The 15,385-nt window shown below is 35.8% G+C and overlaps 1 protein-coding gene across 10 annotated transcripts in view; it reads left to right on the top strand.

Annotated features, from left to right (window-relative positions):
* Positions 1-15,385, top strand: part of ATM (ATM serine/threonine kinase) — a 59,696-nt gene that overhangs the window by 8,975 nt on the left and 35,336 nt on the right. For 5 of the 10 annotated variants that reach the window (XM_040646498.2, XM_015277574.4, XM_015277571.4 and 2 more), the window contains exons 8-24: positions 131-294; positions 663-826; positions 2,199-2,570; positions 3,113-3,307; positions 3,652-3,747; positions 4,724-4,949; positions 6,676-6,807; positions 7,522-7,647; positions 7,769-7,858; positions 8,731-8,902; positions 9,994-10,193; positions 10,575-10,657; positions 10,763-10,918; positions 11,437-11,512; positions 11,665-11,795; positions 13,131-13,251; positions 14,629-14,805. In XM_040646498.2, the coding sequence (XP_040502432.1) occupies positions 131-294; positions 663-826; positions 2,199-2,570; positions 3,113-3,307; positions 3,652-3,747; positions 4,724-4,949; positions 6,676-6,807; positions 7,522-7,647; positions 7,769-7,858; positions 8,731-8,902; positions 9,994-10,193; positions 10,575-10,657; positions 10,763-10,918; positions 11,437-11,512; positions 11,665-11,795; positions 13,131-13,251; positions 14,629-14,805 (2,681 nt within the window). Of the gene's footprint in view, positions 1-130; positions 295-662; positions 827-2,198; positions 2,571-3,112; positions 3,308-3,651; positions 3,748-4,723; positions 4,950-6,675; positions 6,808-7,521; positions 7,648-7,768; positions 7,859-8,730; positions 8,903-9,993; positions 10,194-10,574; positions 10,658-10,730; positions 10,919-11,436; positions 11,513-11,664; positions 11,796-13,130; positions 13,265-14,628; positions 14,806-15,385 lie in introns of those variants that run through there. The other 5 variants (NM_001162400.2, XM_025154629.3, XM_040646548.2 and 2 more) reach the window with 5 other exon arrangements.

The raw sequence follows: 15,385 nt of genomic DNA, 5'->3' as shown, positions 1-15,385 counted from the left end.
TGGCAAGGTTTGTTTGCTCTACTGGGATTTGGGCTGTATTTTGTATCATGTAGGTAGTAGATGGGCTTATATATTGTATCAAGTGGATGGTACATCTGTTGTTATCTTTTCAATGTTTTTGCATGTACAGGTGCACATAACTCAGAAAAGTGGCAAAGTATCTTACATAACCTGTTTGATCTTCTGGTGAATGAAATAAACGTCATAGGTAGTAGAGGAAAGTATTCTTCTGGCTCACGTTCTGTTGCTATAAAGGAAAATTTGATTGAGTTAATGGCTGATATTTGTCATCAGGTAACATATTTTTAACTGAACATGAATTTGATGTATATTCTTACGTCATAAATTTTGCTTTTTAATGGAGCTTTTAACATTTCCTCAAAATCACTTACTGAAGTATTAGTACCTTGTGATGTGATAGTTTTTAGCCTTTGTGCAGTTTATAAGTGATTGAATTCCTAGATTATACTAGATTTTGCTAGTGTTGCTTGTTAGAACTTAAGTATAAGTTCAGTTAGAGTAAACAATAATAAATAATACTACTTATTGCCTCTTGAGAGTCTTTAAACATGGTAAAAAAAGGACCGGTTCAATTTGACATTTCAATTTTTCCTGTAAATACCTTCTCTAATTTGTGTACTTCTTAATTTCTCGTCATAAAGGTGTTTACAGAGGATACCAAAGTTCTGGAAATCACCCAGTCATACACAGTTACGCAGTCAGGTGGTGACACGGTACCAAGCAAGCGCAGGAGGATTGAGCTCGGCTGGGAGGTAATTCGAGACAACCTGCAAAGATCACAGAAGGATTTTCATGTCGTACCTTGGTAATAACATCTTTACATGAAGTAAATGCCACTACAGACTTCTGAATAAATTACATTGTTTTCATGAATACTATGTGCTTTCAGATTAGTTGTCTGCACATGCTGTGGTTACAGTCAGCTTTGATTCTGACAGCATTTGGAAAGTAACGAGTAGTGGTTTTGGTAGTCTAGCTTTAAAAACTTAGTATCTTTGGTTTCCTAAGAAATAACAAATGAGGTCTGTTAAACTGCACTACAATGTATAAGGAATTATTGCCTCTTATTTTTTTTACCTATCTTTTGTGCCAATCTTCTATATAAGATTGTGCCAATCTTCAAATCTATAAATGTTGTATGTGTCATACAGCCCACGAGCATTAGGGAATGAAGTTGAGATTTACTGCCTTAAGCTGAGTTTGTAATTGAACGGCAACCATGAACGGTTTGGCTATTCTGAGCTAGTTCATACAGTTTGCCTTAATACCTTGCCTAAAAATTCTTCAAGTGCAATGCCTGGCTTCTTAGCTTGGACGACAGCGAAGGGGAATTCTGGTTGACATGAGAGGCATCTGAAACAAAGGTGAAGGTTAACATATTCCTCCACTGGCTGCCAGGGGAGAAGGAAACTGTCGCAGACAACATAGGAGGAAGTCAGGATGTTGTTAAAAGACAATGGCTGGGTTTTTCCAGAACTTACCAACTGTAGTCCTAAATTCAAGAGAGTTGATTTTGTTTATATTCAATAGATTACACTGAATGGTTTTGCTATTACTGTTCCTCCCTGTCCTGATGGCTTTTCTTGGAAACTGCTGTACAAGATATTAGAACAGTGTAGCTGCATGTGAATGGGCTCTGAGCTGAGGTGGTGGGTGTGCATTTATTGCTTAGTGTTGAGACAAAGTGACTGTTTAGGATCTGACTGAAAGATAGCACACCATTCTGAGAGGTAGCAGTCTCCAGGAAATACTGTTGAGTAGTGTAGAGTTGCATTCACTGCTATGAGCAAGACTCTTCCAAAACTTACCATTCCAGCTTAAGATCTTGTTCATTTGATGAATTCTATTTTTCTTATCTGTATGGATGTTGTTTTTATGTGGTTTCACCCTTTAAGTCACTTCTTGGATCAGAGTGTATGACAGGCTAGTCTAGCAGAAGGGCAAAAGTAATATTCTTGGCTGAAATGTTCCTACCTCATGGTAAGAAACCAGTGAAGTCAGCTTGTAAGAAGCTTTTATTAATAGTAAGGCTAGACAGGCAGGCAATAAAAGTAAAAGCAATAGAACTGCTGGAAAATTTAAGTGTGGAATGACAATCAAAGAATACTTTGTTCATTTGCTTTTGAAGATGCAAATTTACGTGGTTCATACTATGTGCTTCACATTGTGTTTCCAAGGTTACAGATTACAGCTCGATTACTATCAAAATATCCCATGAGTTTTCCTAACTGTGAGCTACCTCAGCTGCTCAATATCCTGCACCAGTTACTGCCTCATCAGCGACGAGGAGAAAGGACCCCCTATGTGTTGAAGTGTCTGACAGAGATAGCTTTGTGCCAAAATCAGAAGACTGATTTGAAGAGCACCCACAAGTTAGAGCTCCAGAGGACATGGTCAAAAATTTGGTCTCTTACTATTCGTAGTATAAGTTTTCAGCAAATTGAAACAGAGATCTTTGGATTACTTGGAGCTATGATTCAAGGGAATCTTGTTGTGACAGATAAAGAACTCTGGAAGATATTTTCAGGACCTGCATGCAAGCCTTCAAGGTAAAATGAGAAGCAATCATATTTTGTGTCTGATTCACAGTGCTTTTTACTATATAACCAAAATCACTCAATTATTTAAAATGTTATTGTTGTTGTGGCTGCAGTTGTTGTTGAGAACTATCTACATCGGTGTTTTAAGCATTTGAAACTGACATAAATACATGCATAAGTCTAAAAACAAAGGTGGAATAGAGGAGTCAAGCATCTTCAAATATTAAATCTGCCTAGGAATAGAAATTCTGATTGAAAGAGATGTGGTTGACTTTTTTAAAAGTTAAAAAGTAACTTTTCTCATAAATATATTTGGATTCTGAAATCGTTGTCCTGAAACAGTCTTTAAAATACATCTGTAACATGAAAACATGATTTTTGAAAATGCAGGTTGTAATAAAGGATCTTTCTAGTATGCATACTTATTGAGTTGTTTGTGCACTTGATGCTCCCCAGACATGCAGAAATACTGACTTTGCTCTAGAGTGCTAATCAACAAATACCATCTTGGTTTTTTTCCTCAAAAATGCCACATTCTTTTCCTGTTGCAGTTCTGCAGTGTGTTGTTTAGCATTAGCGATGTCTGCTTATTCAGTGCCAGAAAATTTGGACGTAGGAATGGAACAGACTAACCGTGAAAGAAATTTGGATTCTGTCTTAAAGGAGGCGATAATGAAATGGGCACTTTCTTGCAATTTGGAGGAAGAAATGGAAGAATGTTCAGAGTTGCCTCCTGTGCTCTGCAGGTAAAGCCTTTGTGACCTACTTCTGTATTTAAGTTCATTTTGTAATGCAGAGGAGTGTCCAGGGAAAAGTGGATTTGCACGATTGTGTGAAGGTAATGCATTAGTAGAGTTTTAGGGGTTTTAAGCTTGCTGGAGGATGTCATCTCAGGGACATAATATGGTGATCTGTCCACAGCATAGCAGATGCACAAAGTATGTGTTAGAAATTTTAAGTGAAAGCTTAAGCTTCTTTGAAGGTATGCAGTGAATCTCCTTAATGTTTATGCACTCTTCAGGAACGCAAGAATGTGTCTGATTTGATGAAAATGCAGAATTTTCTTTCTTTCTTTCTTTCTTTTTGTCAGTGATTTCCCTCACCTTACATTACAAAAAGTTCTTGTGAGCCTTACAATGAAGAACAGTAGAGCCACCATGACGTTTTTCCAAAATGATGCTAAATGGTATGTTTTTAAATCAATCACTGTAAGTACTTAAGCAAGCAGAGGCAGTGAAAAATGCATTAATTCCTTGAGTTATTTTGTCTTTCTGCACAACGTCTTTATAAATCATAATAAAGCTTTTGAATTTGTTAAGATGCTGTAAGCAGATGTTGAAATAATCTCTTGCTAACAAAGTCAAAGCTTCAGGTACTGTGCAAAATATCTTACAAGGAAAAATTTCTCATCTCTCTTTACCAATACAGCTAAATAGTTGGTTCTTCACATGTAACTCCATTAGATATTTTTAACTCATTACTATTATATTTTTTCCAATAATTTTTAACTTTATAAAAATATGTTAACAATCATGAATATATAAATACCTTACCATTCTAAGGGAAGGCATGTATCTTAGGAATTTTCATGGTTAGGAAATCTGTAAAGGTGATTACTTCCCACATGCTCTCGTGCTACTCTGCCTATGTATGTGGCCTCAGTCACAAGCTCATTGAGTTTCTTGGAGTCATTTTGTGAAGGCTATTATATCTTTCACTGATAGATTAACGTTCCTGGACTACATCCAGTTTTGTCTTAATGAAATTAAAGTGTATATAACTTGTAATGAAAGAGAAGACTTCTACATATAGAATTTAAAACTATTATTTTCAGGGTTTTTATGAGTGTGTGTTGCAGTTACTTACAGTAGGTTGACATCAGCCGTCTTAACAGAAAAAGATACTGGTATGTGAACTGCAGTAGAACTTACAGCATGTGTTCAAACATTGTTTTTCATTATGGTTTCTTCAGGCAGAGATAAAGTTGTATCTGTTCCACAGTGAAAGTCATCTCAGAAATTAAAGATTAAGCAAGTTAGAGAATGCAAGAAGTTAAAGTACTTTATTTTGCTTTTGTTTATTTCTTGCATTTAATTAGTAGCTTTAAAGGCTTGTATGTCATATACTGGCTGCTAAAGTAACACCAATGTTTCCTCTTCAAGTGTGCAGCACTTACAGGGGAAAGAAGAAAACAGTTTTTTGGATGTTGAAGAGCTGTATCTGCAGACAACATTTGATGAAATGGATATTTTCACTAACTTTGCAGTAAATGTTGTAGATAAAAATGTGACTGGTTCAAGATTTGTCATCAACCAAAGTCTTAGGGAAACACTGGAGTGCTGTCTTTTAGCAATGTCAGAAAAGCTTTTAAGTAGCTATGCTCCTAAGGTAAGTTAGAAATTACTGTTACATCCTTATAGTAATGCTCTCGAACATTATGTTTTCAAGGAAAAGTAGATAGATTTTCGCTCATTTTGCTGCTAAATATGAACTACAAGGTTTTTAAAGCTGTTTTCAGTACTATGAAATGGAGAATTTTTTTTTCTTTACATGTTTGGCAAAATATCCATGGTTTCCATAAGTATGTAGGGGAAGTGTGTGTAAAGTTGCTACATTAGTCATTGTTAGCCTGGTTTTTGAGGTGTTTGAAAACATCGGCTTCAACTTCTGTGCCCCTATAATGCCCCCTATCTGCCAAGATAGCCTGAGCCATACAGGTCTTAAATAGACCTTGGTTTGTTCAGTAGAGGCTGCTGAGGTGATCAAGGGCACTTGACATTTGAGAAGATGAAGAGGGAGCTGGGCTTGTTTAGCCTGGGATGGGAGTGGCTCTGGATGCACTTAACAGGTTTTGAGGAAGCCAGCCAATGCGTATGATGTTATCTAGAAGACACAGCCAGACTCTTCACAGTGGTGCACTGCAGGTGTAAACTGTAACAAGAAGTTCATGCTGGATGTGTGGAAAACGTTACCTGCATAAGGACAGTGAGGCTGGGCACAACTTGCCTAGAGAGGTTGAGTAGTCTCCATCCTTGGAGTTTTTCAAGCCCTGACTGGGTAAAGCCCTGAGCAGTCTGGTTTGGCCTCAGCTCTGACCTGCTGTAAGCAGGAGACTGGACCGGAGAGCTCTTGAGGTCCTTTTGAACCCGGATTATGCTGCAATTCATTTTGTAGTTTCTACTTCTTGAAACAGCAGAATCTCTCCTTTGCAGAAAAATCAGCGCTTGTAGAAGAAGAACCAATACATAGTGGTGAAAAATTGATGAAAACAAAAGCAGCGAACTTTTTAAACTTCCAGTTCCTTTAACAGGCTAGCTTTGATTTGATACAGTGCTGTGCCTTTGCAACTCAATGCTAAGGTCCTGTAATATTTGGTGAGACAAAAGAGGCAGTGCTGTGGCCTGAAACGAGGCACTTCAATTGAGTGTTGTAAAACTTATTCTTGGGTTTGCATGTGTAAAAGTGGTGTGTACACATGCATTTACCCATCTTTTTTTAGATACCTGCTTTTCAGGAATGTGGTATCAATCATCTTAGGTTTCCATTCTGGAGAAATTAAAAATACTTGTTTGTTGTTTCTCTCCTTTTGATTCAAATAATTAAGATAAGTAAAATAGTTCTGCAGAATATTTCTGCCAGTAGGCTTGCCTGTGTACAAAACCCTCCATAACATTTATTTGTTGACATGGTAGGTGCTAAGAAGAACTTACAAAGTTACTAAGGTAGTAAGAGCCAGTGGTAGGAATGTACTGCAGTTCCTGAGTAGGCTGTTGTTATCCTAGTAAAAGCTAAAACAGCTAAAAGCAGAACACAAGTGATGAAAGCATTATTATTGTGGAACATAAAGGAGTGGAGGATTATAACTGTTGTGAGGGAGAGAAGCATAGGGGCCAAGGGACATGCAGAGAATATTAACCTGGGAGGCCAAAAGGACTTGCTGTGGAGATAAGGCAACTGCAAGATGCCAAACACTACTATGCAAAGCTTCGTTAATTCTGATGAAATATTTATATATGATATATATACAAGCGTTAAAAAGAGACTAAAGAATTCTGTGTTTTGTTGGAAATGTTTTGTACTGAACTGCTGGTTCTTAACTGTGTATTTGATTTAGTCCAAGCTTGTTGCTGCAGAACACCTTGTCCGATGTGTCAGTCTCTTGATTGGTGTTCTTGGCTGCTATTGCTACACGGGTGTATTTACAGAAGAGGACGCATGTAAATCAGAGTTGTTCCAGAAAGCTAAGGTAAGCAGCAGCTGTGCTAGGGAGCAACTTAAAGTGAAATAAACCATTAAATATGAAATCATTTAAAAAGTTCTGTTCACGTCAACACACTTGGTATTTCCCCTCAATTCTGCTTAAATGTGTTACTGCTGCTGAAAATGAGCAGTCAATGAACTTCTGTTAATATACCAACCTATCGGTTTTATGGTGGAAAGAATTCTAAGTATCAATGCCTTTCTGTATAATCCCCTTTAAAAAGGTAAACTAATCTTGGTTGTGTGGACAAAGGACCGTTTAGGATAAAAAAAAAATAAATTGTTTCATTTATAGGTCTTTTATGAAGGGATATTTTGAAGATCACTTGATCGTTTATGTTAATACAAAGGTAGCTATTATTATTTGTTGTTCTTATCTGAGGTGGTTTCTCAAATACAAAAATCCAAAATCTTACGTTATGAAGAGGTATTTTTCTTTTGCACTGAATATACCAGTGTTTCAGGCAGGTTTGTGCCATCTTTTTGTCATTTCTGCAGCAGAATGAGTGAAACATAGTTAAAATGAAACGAGCAAAACATATTCCCATACTCAGCTGATGCAGGCTCTAAGTATCAAAGCTGTATGGATGATGCATGAGAATCATGAATCACGTCCTTTGCGTCTTTATGTGTGTGCTGTGTATCTGCCAACATATAAAGGAATTTAACTGATGTATTTTAACTGCTGTATTTTTCCTAGTCCCTCATTCATTACATTGGAGAAAGCATTTCTAACTCAAGCAAAAAACTAAATGAAGATGCCCAGATCAGCTCACTGAGAACTTTGATAATGCAGTGTACAAAGTGTTTATGCAATTGTACCAAGGTAAGGCTCATAAAGTAATGTCTGCTTCTTTCTTCATTAATGAGATCACAGAGTTGGATATCACATGTATGGTAGTTGAAAAAACAGAATTAACCTACCTGTACATCTTATTTTCTTACAGAACAGTGCTAATAAGATGGTGTCTGATTTATTCCTGCGTTTGTTAACATCAAAATTTATTAATGATCTTCTAGATGTTTGCAAAAATCTGGTAAGTACATTCTCTGTGTTTTTAAATGTGTGCTCCTCTATGAGAGGAATATCTGTTGCGGTGTAGTAATTTGGAGGCAAAGAAAATGACATACTAATTATTGAAAAAATAAAATATGTTTTGTTCTCTGGAGATTTCTAACTGGAAACCTTTCTATTCAGCATTCGTGTATTTTGAACACAAATTACTGTAACACGTGGCATTTAACTTTAATGCAAGTTCAAATTTTAAAAGCTTTTTATTTTATAGTTTGATGTGTTTATGTGCCTTAAAACACTATAAAGGTGTTTTTACTAAAGATAGGAATATCTTTTAATTTTCACACTCTCTCCTTTCTCGTTGACAAAAGTGATAGGGGTGTGCATCACTGCACTTAGTACAGGTCTTGAAACTTCTCTTTTTGGCAAATAGTACTGTAGTCAGGTTGAGGTAGGGAAAATGCTTTGTTTTTCAGGTGAGGGGGAGCTGAGAATCTTCTTTTAACTTTCTTCTAGTAGAGGATATAGAAATTACTGTGTTTTCAAAAAGGTCCTCTCCCTTCCTTTCTGTGTAATTATGAGGTATGGTGGGAAGCTTGTGCATATTCTGGAGGATTCTTTTTCAAATACCGAGTATCACTGGCCCCATCTAAAGCACAGAGATGAGCTTCCTTGTCAGAAAGCTTGTATCCTCCTAAAGAGAAAAGTTCAAATCGAACTTCTCATATGCTTTCAGACAGATTTACCACAAGGGGTGAAATTCATCACTTCACTTTCTCCCTTTTTTTTCTTCATCCGTTTGAATTAACAGGGAAGCTATGCTGCCTTTCATTACCTTATGCCTGTGTCCTGTCCTTAAAAGCCAACTTTAAAATAATGTGATGTTTTTGTCAGATGACTTTTACTGGAAAACCAAGTGAATTAGGAGAAGTGGACCTGGTGGGGAATGACCCTGAGGAAAGTATAATGGAAGCAGATAACCAGGTATCTGATGATCTATTTGATGATCATTCGGTGACTGACATCAGTGATACAAATGAGTCTGGTGAGATGCAAAATGTAACAGGTAAGCTTTCTCTGTGTCCTAAAAAGTTAACAAAAAGTATAGGAAACTCCTCACCCCTACCCCTGTTTTGGCAAATTGTTCTTTCCTTCAGTGACAGTAAGTTATCTAATTGTGCTACTTTAAGTCAGGTAGTAGTTGAACCAGGTACTTTCTAAACAGTAATTATTTTGTACTTCTTTAGTGTTTTAAATATATTAAGAAGGTATTGTAGGTCATCTGGAAAGGGGAAGTTTATTTTACATTTTGATTAGTAGTAAGATATAGGAAACTAGTTAACTTGTCCAACGTCAGACAGTTGTTTTAGAAAAGAAGAAAAGAGAAAGTACTCCCTCACTCTGTCATTAGATTGTGCTTCATTTTCTTCAAAAGTAGTCCTATTTCACTTCTCTCCTTTTCCTGATCAGTAATTCTTGTCAGGATCAGCTTTCTTGCACTTCTGGACCTGTAGGAGGAGGATGAATTTGTGTGTCCTCTGGGCAGGTGTTTATTGCTTTTAAGACCTACTGATGTTCTCTTCTGTTTTAATTTCTTATTAAAATTATACAGATTTTAATTATATAAATATAATTAAATAATATAATAAATAATATATATTACACAAATTATACAGATCTTGGGTATGCAGAAAGTTAGAACTCTTCATTTTCTACAGAAAAATGACATTTGTAGCTATTTCTTTTAGGTTATAATATAAATTCAGATGCGGATATTAATATAGTGGCAGTTGTCATAATTTCAGTGTTAGGGAAGTTGTGAGTCTGTGGTTTATAATATATCCTAAATAATGGCTAACAACACAATATACAGCTACAGATGGTTCTGCTGCATTCTTTGTAGTACTGATAGGAAAATCAGCCACATGTATGGTCACATATAATTGAAAGCCTCTGATTTGGGAGGGGCCTTAGAGGTAGGAAACATTCAAGAAGCTAGTTACTGATGCAGTCATCTACTCAATAATAAAGAAAACTTAAAGGTTGCTAGTACTCTATATTTGGAGAATGTAAATTATTTTTATAAACTTTATAAAATTGTACATCTTTTTTATTAACCTTGGAGAGGCATTTCTTACATGCATGTCTCGTTTTCAGGTGCTGTGAGCCCATTAGCTGAAGAGCAGTTGACAAAGCAAGATTTACTTCACCTTGAAATTCTGAGATTCTTATGTATTTGTGCAACTACTGTCCAAATTCAGACAATGAGCTTCCGAGCCTCTGATATACGAAGGAAGCTGCTAATGCTCACTGATGGCAGCATCTTTGATAGTGCTAAGCCATTGCATCTGCACGTGGTGAGTGTAAGATTTTTTTTTTACAGAACTTCTGCTCTTGTACTGTTTTTTAACTTGTATATTCTTGATGGCCTTTCTCTTGTCTTCAGTTGCCTGAGAAGACCTTAAAATGTTGTCTTCTGATGTTTTGAAGTTTGCTGGGATGGGAGAAAGAGCAGTTAGAATTTACAACTTTGTTGTAAGCTAGAAAAGTGAAAGTTGATAAATATAAACATCTTGCTTTTATCACTAATTACTTGTTAAATAGATAATGATGATCAGATTCTAGCATGTAAGAGCTGACGTTACTTATCATTACTCCAGGATTTTGTATAAGAGTTACTAAAAGTGTGTAATAGTTGTTCTTTTTTATCTACTTTTCCTTTTTTTTTTGTTCCCCAGTACTTGTTGCTCTTGAAGGAGCTCCCTGTTGAAGAAAACCTCCTGACTGTAGATGAAGTTCTTAAGCTTCTCACACCTCTTTCGTAAGAGAGAAATTGTTTAGCATGCATTAGAGTTATTTTAGTTCAACGCCTGGAGGATTTGGGGGCTGTTTAGTGGTTCAAGTTTTTCTTTTTTCACTTTCACAGCGATGTATGCTCTTTGTACCGTCGAGATCAAGATGTTTGCAAAGTAATTCTAAATAATTTGCTACCTATAGCAGTAAGTTTGGCCCAGTCCGGTACACGTACTGAAGAGAAAAGGAATGCACAAGAGCAATTTTTGACAGTTGTTGGAGCCTTTTGGTATGTTTTATCTATTTAATGTAGAAGTCTATTGGGCGTAACATTTTTGTAGTGCTGTTGTGTATCTTGCTGTCGGTATCCTATGAATCTACATGCATTTCGTTTATCCAGAGTCTTAACTTTTCATAATTTCTGCATCATTTGTATCTAAAAGTCTTACAATTCATAGGACAGTTGTATTTAACAAAGAATGTGCTCTGAATTCATAGGATCATTAAGGTTGGAAAAGGCCTCTAACATCATCTAGTCCAACCATCAACCCATTACAGTTGTGCCCACTGAACCATGTCCCTAAGTGCCACATCTAGATTGGATGTGTAGCTACAACAAGTGATATCTTCAACAACCATAAATGAGTATCATTTATAATTGTAGATTACCAATAAAATCATCAAATCCTGCCAAACATAATTATTGAGCACAAAGTAGTGAACTACGGGCAGCAAAAAGAAACTTGTTAGACTTTTACTCAGAATTATTGGCAACTTTCTCAGTTATTCAAATGTTTCCCATTTTAGGACATTAGCTCAAGGAAAGAGATGCACAGCACCAGTAAGAGTGGCACTTTTAAACTGCATGAAAGCCCTGCTTGAGGTAATCCCATCTTTACTGAAATATATTAATGTGTGAAGTATGTACTTAAGATGTACTTGAAAACACTATCTAGAGATTTTTTTTGCATGTATCGGTGTACATTTCACTGTGAGACTTCCATATATTTTAAGTATTCTGTATATTTTCTTCAGGCTGATCCTTATTCAAAGTGGGCAATCCTTAATGTAAAAAATGAAGATCTTCCTGTGAGTGAGGTTTTCCCGCATTTTCTCGCAGATAGTCACCATCAAGTTTCTATTCTTGCTGCAAAGTCAATTACCAGGTGATAATGTAGATCTTTTTGTTGTTGTTATTGTTTATAACAGTGAATTTCACTTAACTGGTCTTACTTCTGTATAGCTGTATATATACTGTGTGTGTGTGTGTGTGTGTATGTGTGTGCATATATATATATATATATATATATATATATACTGTATAGCTGCTGTTTTTGGTAGTCCTGGGGCTTTGATCTTGAGGGAAATAGAAGCCTACCAAGTTACTTTGTTAAGGTGTTCAAATGTTGTCTCTGTTGCTGGTGTATGTATATATATATTTGTGCATATATATAAAAATGTGTATATAATTGTAAATTTTACTCTGGATTTATTACGCAAAACTCAAATATGAAGTAGTTTATAAATAGATTACACTCTTTGGCGTAAAAATTACTTCAAAGGATCTTGTATTTTCAATACCATGTACAGCTTTTTCTCCTTATCTCAAAAATAATGGAAGCAGTATAGAAGGAATGTTCAAAAGTAAGAAATACTTTACATACATCTGTTCACTGTACAAATTGGAACACTTCTGCCCCAGAAGAGTTGAATTGCAGGAGGTATTACAAAATTACAAAAGTGGAGCAAAATTAAATTTGGCAGTCTTTTCCAGTTTAAAGAGTAGAGGACATCAAGTAGAGCTAACACATTCAAGATTCTAAGAAAATATGGTTTACATCTTTGTGCAACATTCAGCTATCCCAAATCTTATTCTGCTACATTCATATGTCTGGATGCCAGAAGTATACAGGGGGTCGAAATTCATGAAGGCGGAAATAATTCAGGGATACTAAACATAGTCAGCAACTGCTAACCCATGGTCTGCATAGGTCCTCTGTGGTCAAATATTACCATTTATTCAATGGAGTTATACATATAAGGCAAGTATGTGGTAGTCTTTTTTAGGTATCTGCTCTTGTTTGTTTAGAACTGATGAGAATTCCTTTTGGTCCAGTCCACTGTTGTGTTGCAATTTTTGTTGCAAATAGAAGTGAGAATTTAAGAATTATTTGAGAATCCCTTTATACATGTACATCTGTTTAGTAAATGTATTTCCAACATACTTCATGACGTGGAGTGTTCCATTGTGGCAGGCAATTGAAGTTTGGATTTCTTCACTGACAGACACTAGGAAACTTGGTTTTCAAGCTTTTCACCACCATTTAGGCCCACCAGATGTTCTTACTGCTACTTATGTTTGAGGGTTAAAATGGAAGGACTGCTGTATAAGAAAGTTAAGAAAAATATTAGAACATTCAGAAAAGCAGAATCTAATTATGCATTATATGCAGTAATTCTGTGAACTATATGTTATGCTAATAATTTATTTTTTTTTTAAGTTTGTTTCAAGATGTGAAACAGAGAGATTCTTCTGGATTGTCAACGCCTCTTCCCTTGAAGCTCCAGCAAAAGGCTTTTGAGAATGTATATCTCAGAGTTCAGGAAGGAATGGGAAATTCGGTAACGAGACCTAGTCATTAGTTTTGCAAAATTTTCAGGTTATGAATAAGCTACTTTCTGAAATAGGTGTGTTCAGTTTTCTGAGTATATTAATTCTTCCAGATTATTGGTAATATGAGGTGGTAAAATGGTGGTATCGTGGTGGAATGGTGGAATCGTTTATACATACAGGCAGTCGCTGTTTAGTCCACATGAGAAGTTTCTAGACTCTTCCAGTGTATGTTCCAGACTCTGTAATACTATTTGTTGTTGCAGTTTTCACTACTGTAACACTTAAGAATTGAAGAGAAAGGGAGCCATAATATCCTAGACAAACAGTGAATAGGAGGCAAAGTAAATTAAAAATATATACTTATGTAGTATAAAAAAAAAAACTGTAGATTTCAGTAAGATCATGTATCCAGAGTGCTAGAGCAGTGATTTCCACAAAATGAAAATTTGCTTAAAAAAATAAAATATTCAGAAGACAATTCTGTTGTAGAAACTGGAAATACAGTGGGGTATGTTACTGTGGAATTCCTTTAACTATTATTTTTGTTATTAGTGTCTTTTACTTTTCTCTCTTCCTTGCTATCATGACAAACCATCTTCATTTTCCATATGGTTTTTGTCTGTTGCTCTGTCATCTTTCTGCATGTTATCCCTTGATTGTGCTTTCTCTCTGTGTTGGCTTGACTTGCTGTCCTATATCTTGGACTTGCCGCTGAGGCCTCATCCCTCTTTGTACTCTTGCCAACAGCTCTCCGTTGCTCCAGCTTGTCATTGTCTCATCTGATTTCTCTGTTGCCTTAACTCCCTGCTCTGTCAGCTCAGCTTGCTGTCATTTCTCATTAACTCCTGTCCTTTGCTTGATCTTTCATGTTGCTTTTATTCAGTGCATGTCACTTGTCAAAACTGCATTAGGAGTGAAGAATTGCATTTGAATAACAAGACAGTTCCAGCATACATCAATTGTTTGTGCTTTTTCTTACATGGTAATATACATGTTATATTTGGGGAAATGATTTTTAAAAAAGCAAAGAAAATCCTGCTGCATTGTCTGTTTTGGAGGCAGTAAATTTTGCAGATGAGCAAAAAGAGACTTAATGCTTCAGTCATTTCTCTGTAAAGTATGTTGCCTTATTTTGAATTACTGATGCTTAAATATGAACTGTAGTGTATGAAGTACAAGCATGTGTGTTGAGATGCTGGAGACAGGAGCTACTGGTTGAGGAGTGCAGCAGGCTGCTGGGGAAAGTAATTCTTAAGCAACCAAGGCAAGATTTTCAGAAGTGTTTATGTCAGTGCCCTTTATTTTAATTTATTTATCTTCATTTATTAATTTGGAGATTTCTTTAACAGAATTTTTATAATTTTGTCATTATTTCTTATTTGAAGTTCAGTGGTGATGCAAGTCCTGAAGATGTTTTGGACAAACAATGTAATAGAAAAGCAGTTTTGCTGATGCTTATAACCATGGTTCTGTGCTGCAGTCCTGTATGTGAAAAGCAAGCTTTGTTTGCTATTTGCCAGTCTGTGAAAGAGAATGGATTAGAACCTCACCTTGTGAAAAAGGCAAGTAAAAAATTCCATTTGGTATTTAGGTTGTAAATCAAGCAAACCAGTATTGTAGTGGTACAAAATGCTTTTGTTAGTGTTGGAAGTTGTTAAATTTTCTAATGTAGTGTATGACTAATGAGATACTTAAAAATCTGAATAAATTTGTAATTATATCTAATGATCTGTATAGTGATTTACCTTAAAAGCACAGATCTGAAATACTGTAGGTTTTTGTACTTTAAAGATTTTAGCACCTGCTTAAGCAAATCTTTCTACTCAGTGAAAGTAAAGTGAGTTTTCCGAAATGGAAAATACGTAAAGAAAATGCAGTGTATTAGAAGAAGATGTGTGTCTTGGTGCATTCTTATGTTGCTATCACAAAGGTGTACTGAAATTGTCAGTATTTCTACTGCAGTTTATCACTCTGGTTGTTTTTTTTCTGTTTATCTGTTCTCAGCTTTTTATCCCATCTTTCCTATTCATTACCACTTGTATGTGCAGTCTTTGTCCAGCAAAATGTATACTGCTTTGTCCTTTTTTTTTACATACTACTTCTCACAGTGTAGATGTAGTTCCTGATTGTCTCCTTCAGAGA

Source organism: Gallus gallus, chromosome 1 (assembly GCF_016699485.2).
Source record: "Gallus gallus isolate bGalGal1 chromosome 1, bGalGal1.mat.broiler.GRCg7b, whole genome shotgun sequence".
Classification (NCBI taxonomy): domain Eukaryota; kingdom Metazoa; phylum Chordata; class Aves; order Galliformes; family Phasianidae; genus Gallus; species Gallus gallus.
This window is presented reverse-complemented; position numbering and strand designations above follow the sequence as displayed.